At 30.3% G+C, this 10,083-nt stretch overlaps 1 protein-coding gene across 1 annotated transcript; it reads right to left on the bottom strand.

The window, feature by feature from the left end:
• Positions 1-919: 919 nt before the first annotated feature.
• On the bottom strand, positions 920-6,987 carry LOC137818835 (serine/threonine-protein kinase GRIK1). Its single transcript, XM_068622465.2, has 13 exons — positions 6,545-6,987; positions 6,239-6,420; positions 5,754-6,131; positions 5,058-5,132; positions 4,927-4,971; positions 4,724-4,798; positions 4,250-4,337; positions 3,995-4,119; positions 3,680-3,775; positions 1,907-1,973; positions 1,698-1,813; positions 1,419-1,497; positions 920-1,336 (listed from the first exon to the last, which is right to left on the bottom strand). Exons 3-13 carry the CDS (start codon positions 6,081-6,083, stop codon positions 1,194-1,196), a joined length of 1,239 nt encoding a protein of 412 aa, XP_068478566.1. The 5' UTR covers positions 6,084-6,131; positions 6,239-6,420; positions 6,545-6,987; the 3' UTR covers positions 920-1,193.
• Positions 6,988-10,083: the final 3,096 nt, after the last annotated feature.

The following is a 10,083-nucleotide window of genomic DNA, read 5'->3' as shown; positions in this document are numbered from 1 at the left end:
GAATTAAGATTGGAATAAATATATATTTCAGCAAAAATAATTTCAAAATATTCGACCTCAAAGAAATATATTTAAAATAATCCATTTATACATGTAAATATTAGTGTTACTTTAAAGGTGAAAAATGTTTTTATTTGAATAAATTATAGTTTATTGTAACAAGTTTACACTTTTAAATGTGCAAGAATAAAATCAGAATTCCCAGTTTTTTCCTACAAACATACATGAAAAATAGATGATGAAGCTAAAGAAAGGAAACTCATTATATTCTGGGGAAATTTCCATCATAATACCAAAATAGTCTTTTGCCTTTCCATTTAAGATCAAACTTTACTTCAGAAACAATTTTCTCTGCCTTTTCCACTTATAGTACGACTTTCTAGCATGCACAGGCTGGGGCCAGACAGAAAAAAAATTGATTGATTATATAAAATAAAATTGATGCTAGTCATTGTATGAAATTGGTTGAGTGCGTCCTAGATGTATGAGATATCTCCAATAAGAAAGCCTGAAGCAAAATACAAGTATAAAAAAACAATGATCCAGCAAACTGATTATGATATAAAACCAAATTGTATCCCTCATTTGTCTGTTTCTGTGGTATAAAAATGAGGCACATGCAGAGGAAGGAAAAGTCTAGATAATAATAACAACGATGGCAACAAATGCTTCTTTGGGTTGGTGCTTTTCACCCTTTATCATTAAAAGCACATAGAATAAGAACATGATAGCTGCTTTATTCCACGTGACATTAGAATCAGAATTTATAAAGTTGCTCCAGCTCATTACGATGATTGATAGTATGTTGTCAGAACAAGTATTTTACATGCATCTTTGAAGCACAAAATTACTTGGACTTTAGAAACCGTGGAAATTATTTGGGTGGCACTTTCCTTAATTGGTAGCCATTATGCAAAAATGGACCTAAAAAGCCATATGCTTGTTGATGATCAATGTATACAAAGATAAACATAAGTAAGTTTCTACTTCTGGACATCAAATTCTTTCACCAAAAAATAAATAAACATTTTTTATCCTCTGCTACTTATCATGCCTAGATAAGCCACATATTCTTAAAAGTTTGAGATTCCTTCAAGACTGCTTCTATATAATCATAAAATACCAAGAGTCTAAGGGGAAAAAATCAGGGCTTTTCAATTTCAACTGTACATAAATGCAAGCTAAAAATAATTTTAGTTGGTTTTGCTCTCATCATGGTCTTCAATACCCAAGCTCTTCCTTTTGCACCAACAAAGGTACTCGGGAATTGGTCCATCATCTCCAATAATCCAACTATCTTCCGCAACATCACCCAAAGTCATCCTTAGTCTTGGGTCTGCAGATTTCAAATGTACTCGATCATTAACAAGGAAAATATAGTCACGTGACATGACAAAAATACAGAACGTTATGCATACCTTTGGAAAGTAAGCCTTCTATCAAGTTCTTCAATGGCGGATTCAAATCATTGGGGAGTACCAAAGGATTATTGACTATCTGGATTAAAAAGAACAGCCAGTTAAGATCGTGATATTGGCACCAGTAAACATGAACGTCATATGCAATATCAGGTGTAAAAGTTATGTAGTTTTGTAAAGGAAAGGTGAGAAGTTGAATAAAGTGTCATTTTTGTTGTGATTATAATAAAAACTTGTGTCTTTCTTGCTTTGTCATATATGTCTGTGTGTAATTCTTACTTTGTCGTATGTATCTTGAAGTGTGTCTCCAAGAAAAGGGTATTCACCCAATATCATACAGTATAAAGTAACTCCTACTGCCCACGTGTCTGCAGCTTTACCACCATAGGTCAGACCTATAAACATAACCAGACATAACAGCAGTGAGAACCTGTACTTCAACTACTACATATCAACAGAATCTTGCAGGCTTGAAAAGTAAAAGCAACCTAAAATACACTCTGGTGCAGTGAAAACAGGAGTGCCAGGTGATCGACGAAGCTCATCCTTATTATCCTGCAAAATGAAACTCAGTTTGTTGTAAAAAAAGTTAGGAAGAATAGAATGAACTAGGACGAGATGTGAATGATCCAATTGAGAACAGATTTATAGTTTTAGTCCTCTATACTACTTTTTTTTCTCCTTTGTATTTTCCTTAGTTATAGCAGTTCGCTGGTTTTTGCCTAACCAACTCTGCCTCTGTAGGGTAGCATTACTATTTGAGTTAGGGGAAAAGGCATTATTTTTTCTCTACATATGCTAATCATTAGTGGGATATGGCAACAGACTAGGGGATGCAGCCTCCAACCAAAACGATGTTTGCTTCACTTTTCAATGTGATGGGAAGTTAGAAAAGCATGGCCGCCAAAATCATTTTTGTTATTCTACACCGCAAAATTTCAGAGACAATGTCACTTAATGGGATAAGAAATTGTATTTCTACACTGGAAAATACCCTTTTTTACCCTGTGCTTTATTTAATTTGTTATATGCATATGGATATTTTTGTGATTCCCTCCTTTAACACACAAAAGAGCACATAGGTATTTGCTTCACGTCATTTCTTTAACTTCTGCGAATGTGAAGATTAGAATAAACATTCTCATGTTTGTTAGGAGGTTATGAAAATATATCCCCAGATATCTTTATTCCCGGGAAAATTGCACTCTTGCGTTTTAAATTGTTTCCTTCCTCTAATTATCCAAGCCCCAACTAACTAATGTGACAGATTGACAACAAACAGCTATCTTAACACTCCTGCTCCCCTAAAGGTTTACCTTGTCCTCAAGAATGGCTTGTGCCAGCTAAAATGAAGTTTTGTACTTACTCTGGAAGATCCCGTGGCTCTATAGCAAAATGAACTACTGCACATGGCTGTATCAAGACCCCCCACCTTATTGTGTTTGTGTGGTGGGTTCATGGCACTGCAAAACTCAATCTCCATTGTTGTCATCAGTTAAAATCTTAGGGATAGTGGTTATCCCCACTATAGGGTTTATGTGATCAGCCCCTTTGCCTTGGATTCGAAGATTGATAACTATGTCCCAAGATTACAGAAACCATTACAAGTTCCATATAAGCTTCTAGGACTTCCCAAATCCTAACCTGTTCAATGTTACCAACATCTCTAACAAGGTGTGTGCCTGACATGTGATGTGTAAAAAGAATGAGAAAAAAAGCCAGTTGGTTAATTAGGGAGCTATTGTTGGTTTGGATTTTATTACTATAAAATGTTGGGTTCTGTTCTGTCTTACAAAAAAAGCATGGCTGTTGCACATTTTAGACAAACTGAAACAATAACAAGGGCAGTGTGGTGCACAACTCTTTGATCTCTCTCTTTCTGTCTCTCCCGCCTAGTTCTATATCATCTCAACTCAGTAGGCCAGAATCAACTGTATGATTGATGATCGACTAATCACCTATAGGGGAAATCACGAGTTCATATGCCTTGACACTAACAAACTTCTTTGTTACAATTTGTGATAAAGTTGTTTGATGAAGTCATTACTTTAATCACAACTATTGATAAGTACATTAATCAAATTTCATACTTTCCTGTATTCACATTTAAAACTCCACACATGTGCAATCATATTTCAGTTTCACCTAAAAGAAAAGTTTCCCATGTTGCATTTGAAGAAACATTAATGCCCTGTAAACTCTACAGCTTTGGTATTATTTTAAGTAATCAAATTTACATTTGGGCTCAGGAATAACATTACCTCAACAGCCTGGCTGACACTGAAATCCCCTATCTTCACAGTACCATGATGAGTGATCAACAGATTATCCGGTTTAATATCCCCGTGTACTATGTTCTGCTTTTCCAGAAAAAAAAACACTAAATTGATCAAACTATTTAAACATATTTGTAAATAAAAGTATGAACATCTAACATAAATGATGTCATGTTATAATTTCTTTTCTTTGTTTAACATGAAGATCATCAGATATTGAAATTCATATGCAAAAACTGTGAGAAAGAGAGACTAAATCAGTATGACCACAAAATGATAGATAGAGAGAAATAATATTACATGAGCATGAAGATATGTTAATCCAGAAACAATATCACGCAAGTATCTCCTAGCAGTCTCTTCACCTAAGCCACATGCGGGACCTGAACCCTCACAAACCCATTTGCCTTCTACGTATTCAAGTACTGTATAAGAAAAATCAGCAGTCAGGCATAGGACTTTAAAAGTATTATTATTCTTCACTTCAACTCAAATACACATAAATTTTAGTAAATCATTAAATAAGAAAACCAAGAAGAAACTAGTCATCAGTACCCATGTAGAAGTTATCCGATTCTGGGTCATCAATCACCTCAATGAGATTGACTATATTAGGATGTTCCACCATTTTCATAATGAAAACCTGGAAAAAGCAAAATGACATTGGTCTTTTAACATACTATAGGGACATCAACAGCTAAAGCAGATAAATTTAGAAAACATAGTCTATCGTAAATACCAAACCAGGAAGCATAATAAGCTGAAAAACATGCAACATAATTTTTCAGAAAATGGGAGGTACAAATTTTGTCAAAGAAAGAATGTGGGTACTTTCTATAAGTAAATAAATGGACACCACAGTATAAACAGAATCACAAATAAAAACAGATGGCACATAAGGTGTAACCATTTAGAGGCAGATATGAGGGAATTATATAATGTATTTACCAAAATTTAACATATTCATGTTTTAAACATATTTCCACTTCAGATTTCAGACTGAAAACCAAAAGATATGAAGAAATATACCTCTCGTAGTACATCAGTCATGGCAGTTTCTGAGGGTGCAACTCGAAGCTTCAGTAAATGAGATTTATGAAAGGCCTTCAATTGAAAAGATTTAGGCTCAACAAACGACATAAAACACCATTATCTTGATAATTATTGGAAAAATTAATCCTTGTTAAAGCCCAGTATTAAAAAACTATGTCCATATGGTCATTTTTCCTTACCTTGATTGCATAATGCTTTCCATCGACAGAGCTTCGATAAAGAGCCTGTAATGTATGTAAGAAAGTGGTTCAGGAAAATTGTCATCATTGGGACTGGACAGGTAATTAGGTACCATGAATACTACACTCACCACTTTTCCATAGCTACCAGAACCAATCTTATACTCACGAATATACTCATTTATCATCTTGTTCCCATTTTCATCCTGAAAGGGAAATAAAAGTTCAATATGACTTCCAAGTTCTGAGAGAAAAGATATTCACAACAACAGAGAAGTGTTTTGTCAATAATAATAAATCTTCAAATAGCATTATAGCAATAGGCATCTAACTGGATTGTGAGTGAAAGATACAAAGATCATTGCAAGATTAATATGAACCAGGAACTTATGGGTACAAGTGAAGAAGCAGATAACACAATAACTGAGAAGACAAAACAATGACCCAAGACATTTAAATATTAGCCACAACTTCATGTCTAACACTGAAAATGGTGTGTGTGTAATATAAAAATTAAACTCAAACTTCCTTTGACATGTAGCATTTCATTAAAAATCTATAATAGTTCATTTTCTAGTTAAATTAAGTAAATATAATAATAAATTTATATTGCAGCTCATAATAAACACACCACATTATAAAAGAGATGAAGTAACTGAAAACCATAAACCACTTAATACAGTGAGTTCAATTTTCACCCAAATATAATCAAGATCAACCAACATATCAAATACTACTAGCTCACCTAGTCTTGGTATCTGACTATACAAAAAAAAATCACCATTGGTGCAAAAACCATAATAATGCTACTCCCACACAACAATTACCTCCATGCGAACAACTTTGTGAGTATCTTTAACAGGAAACTGCCTACAAACCATGCCATTCTCTACCCTGAAGTTCAAAATATCTTCTGATCGCTTGGGACGAGTTTCTTCGTCGGCATCATCTCCACTAGAGTTACTAACCTCATCGTTATACAAATCCTCGCCCTCTTCATCTTCAATGTCGTCATCAACATCCAACAGAGGCTCCTGGGAGAGATTATTGTTAATGGCAGGCTTAGACCTTTGTCTTTGACGGTTAGGTGTCCTGATGAACCCAAAACAACTACAGCACCCCATCACACAGGCAAAAGAAAGAATCTTTTCGAACATGTGGAGCTTGGACCCAAAAGATGATTATCAGCCTAAAAAATTAAATATCTACAACAACAACAACAACAAAACAGTTAAGTTCACTATGCCAACAACAATAAAGTATGACATCTTCAAATCAATCTTTTTACCAAAGAAACACTTGAAGTTCTTACTTATTTAAGAAGGAAGAAAAGAGGGCTTCAAGGCTCACGCCCTACTCAACGTTGCGGTTCCAATGGGTGCCATTCAGCTAGGTGGAGAATACGAGTTGCGATATAAAACTCACTACTACGATTCACATCCAACATTATGTTGATAACTCCAGTTTATAACAATCGTGGGAGATTTCGTTGACCTTTGGCATGAAAAACAAACGGGTAAAATTTTAACAACAGAAAAAACATAAATAAAATTCAACCATCAATAAAAAAAAAGACAAATGAGTAACGATTGGAGAAAACAAAAATTGATAAACTTACTTAGAACCTTGGGTAATGACGAAAACGACATATGCATTCCAATGTTCATAAAGTTACCTCCTTTCGATGCGCGAGAATAACAAAGTGCAATAGCCCTGAACGTCACCCCGGCTACAAAGCAGACCTAGATTTGTAGCGCGAATCGAGGGACTCAGAGACCCTTAAACCCTAATTCGTAAATTCAATAGGAAAAAAGAAGAGAAGCGAATCGTAATTCAAAATAGTAATCGGAAAACCCAAATGGAAGAAACTAATTGAATTAAAAAGGGGAAAAATTAAGATAAGTGATGAAGAGGGAGAGTGAAGTGGAAGTGAAGGAGGGAGAGAAGTGAAGAAAAACAGAAAGAAACAAAAAAGGAATATTTTGGAACCGCCTCAGAGGAAGAAATTGCGTATATTGTCTTTATCATTTTAAATTCAATAATATAGTAATACTCGATTTAAGCCTTTCATCGTACTTTGAAGTACTTATTCTAAAACTAAAATTTCTTTTTTTTTCCTAAATTGACTAATTATTGGTTGAATTTATTTATTTGACTAGATTTTGGCTTTATCATCTTTTATCGTTTAAAGGGATAATATTTCTTCTATATTTTAAAAAAAGGAGTGGTGATGTTTACAATTTAGAATTGAAATTATTGATAGTTCAAATATATTAACGAATTTAACATATTAAATATAATGTATAATCACATGAAAAATAATATAAAATAAAATAAAAATGAAAAAATTATATTAAATTTATGGAAAAAAATTTAAAAAAATTAAAAAGACATGTTATAACAATCATTAACATAAAAAAATATTATTAAAATTTATATTGAAATTATAAAAAATATTATAAAACTAAATATTTTTTTATTTTTTATGATATTAATTATTATTTTTCATATATAGTTATTTTAAAAATAATAAAATGTCATAGATAAAATTTATAAATAATAAAATTAATAAAATGAGTTGTGCTAATAAAAATAAAATCATTCATAAAATATAAAAAAACTGATATAAAAAAAAATCTTTTATATATAATTATAAGCAGTTTTCTTTATAAATAATAAATTCAATAATATGGTACTCGAGATCTCAATTCAGGTAGGGTCCAGATAGGGGTTAAGGAAAAAAGTAATTATTAAGATGAAAGATAAAGAGTTTATCTGTTGTGTTATTATTCAGAAGATGAAAGATATAATTGTTATTGTTTAAATCTATTATCATATTATTCTGAAGATAAAGAGATATTTTATCTCTTGTGATAATATGCAAATTAGTAGTTATATATATTTTATCTATTGTGATATTATTCTGAAGATGAAAGATATAATTGTTATTGTTTAAATATGTTATCATATTATTCTGAAGATAAAAAGATATTTTGTCTCTTGAGATAATATACAAGTTAGTTATATATATTTTATATGTTGTGATATTATTATGAAGATGAAATATATAATTGTTATTGTTTAAATCTTGTATCATATTATTACGAAGATAAAAATATATTTTAATTTAATACATGTTAGTTACATGTTAATTTAATAGTTATTAAAAATGAAAAAATAATAATGCACATGTTAAATATAATGTTTTTCTATTGTTAACACGTGTCAGAGAAGTCTACACAAAAACCTATTACATCAATAGATACACTACAAGAAAATCATGAAATAGAAACCAATTTTTACATACCAAAATAATTAGTTACAATAGAAACTAAAATAGAGACCATTTTAGAAACTAAAAAAAAATTATTATTTTCTATTATTGTTAAATAGTTTCTAAATTGGTATCTAATTAGCAACCAAGGTTTTTGCTACCAATTTAGAAATTATTTAACAATAATAGAAAATAATAGAAACTAATTTAGAAACCAAATTTCTTTTTAGTTTCTAAAATGGTCTCTAATTTAGTTACTATTGCAACTAATTATTTTGGTTTCTACAAATTAGTTTCTATTTCATGATTTTCTTGTAGTGATATGAATGTTTACATCTTTAAATACTGATAAATTTAATACAATATAAATGTTTAATAATATATATTTGTTGTAAGAATTTAGAAAATAGTTTCAGAATTAAAAAATTAGTTAGTTTTCAAAATTAAAATAATCATTATTTCTATAAATATATATATATATATATATATATTTGCTTCCTTCTAGAAATTTGACTTTATTCTTCGTGAGATTGATGATTAGATGTCACTTTTAGACTTTTGGTAGTGACTCAAATAAAATTGTTCAATCATAATTTTATTTAGAATAAGTTTCTTTCTTGTATTTTTTTTTCTTTGAGTCGATTTTGAGTTTGTTTGTTTGTTTAATTGGGTAGACATGATTTGCATGTAGTGTTTATGACTTTAGTATGAGTTTTTGTTAGTTTGGGAACCTAGTGGTGTGTTCAGATCATTGATCAAAATTGTGTGGTGCATGTTAGGTTATCTTTGTTTTTTTAGAAGTTGGAGTTCTTTGTGAGTACTCGTACTTCTAATCTCGTAAGGAAAGTTAGTTTTATTTTTCAATAGAACTTTAGGTTTGTTTGTTGAGTAAAATAGATGTTGATTAATAAAAAATATTTGAAGCTTAACCAATTGGAAAAGTAGTTGATTGATTGTGAGTTGAATTTGAAGTTTAATGTCTTTGATGAATTGTGATTTTAATGATAATACATGTTATATTTAATCATTTTAAAACCATAAAAGTCCTTTGATTATCCAAAAGTTGCAAAATTTTATATTAATGTAGAGTAATGACTTTGAATTTTGTTTTAGGATTATGTGAGTCTATTGAACGAGACATAAATTCTTATATTTTTCCGTCAAACTAAAATAGAATAGAAATCAAAATCTTAGTCTCAATCTTATTTTCGCTCAAGCGAAGGAATTTTCATTCAAACGATGGATTTTTCGCTCAAGTAGAGAAATTTTTGTTCAAGCAAAAATATTATTTCAACTAAGCTTAGTCTCAACCCAATTTTCACTCAAGCGAAGAAATTTTTGTTGAAGTGAAAATTGTACTACAACTAAAAATATTAGAGACAAAATATAATTAGTTGTTATAGTGACTAAATTAGAGACCCTAAAAAAAATTTGGTTTCTAAATTAGTTTCTATTATTGATAAATAGTTTCTAAATTGATATCTAATTAGCTACCAAAGTTTTTAAAAAAAAAATTAGGATCTATATAATTTATAGTTAAAACCATATAATTTCTTTTTTACTTTAGTAATCTAGGTATTCTATTTATAATATAATAGTACTCATTTAGTTATTTTAAGCTTATTTATATTTTGGTCGAGAAAACATTCTAAAATTATGCTAAAATAATTGTACAGGGTAAGAAGAAACTTTTAAAAAAATCTTAAGAAAGTCAATTTAAGTACACTACAAGAAAATCATCAAATAGAAACTAAATTTTAAATACCAAAATAATTAGTTGCAATAGTAACTAAATTAGAAATCATTTTAGAAACTAAAAAAAAATTAGTTTTTAAATTAGTTTCTATTATTGTTAAATAGTTTCTAAATTGGTATTTAATTAG

Source organism: Phaseolus vulgaris, chromosome 11 (assembly GCF_051622355.1).
Source record: "Phaseolus vulgaris cultivar YP4 chromosome 11, ASM5162235v1, whole genome shotgun sequence".
NCBI lineage: Eukaryota > Viridiplantae > Streptophyta > Magnoliopsida > Fabales > Fabaceae > Phaseolus > Phaseolus vulgaris.
The sequence above is the reverse complement of the archived record's forward strand: the minus strand, read 5'-3'. Positions and strand labels throughout refer to the sequence as shown.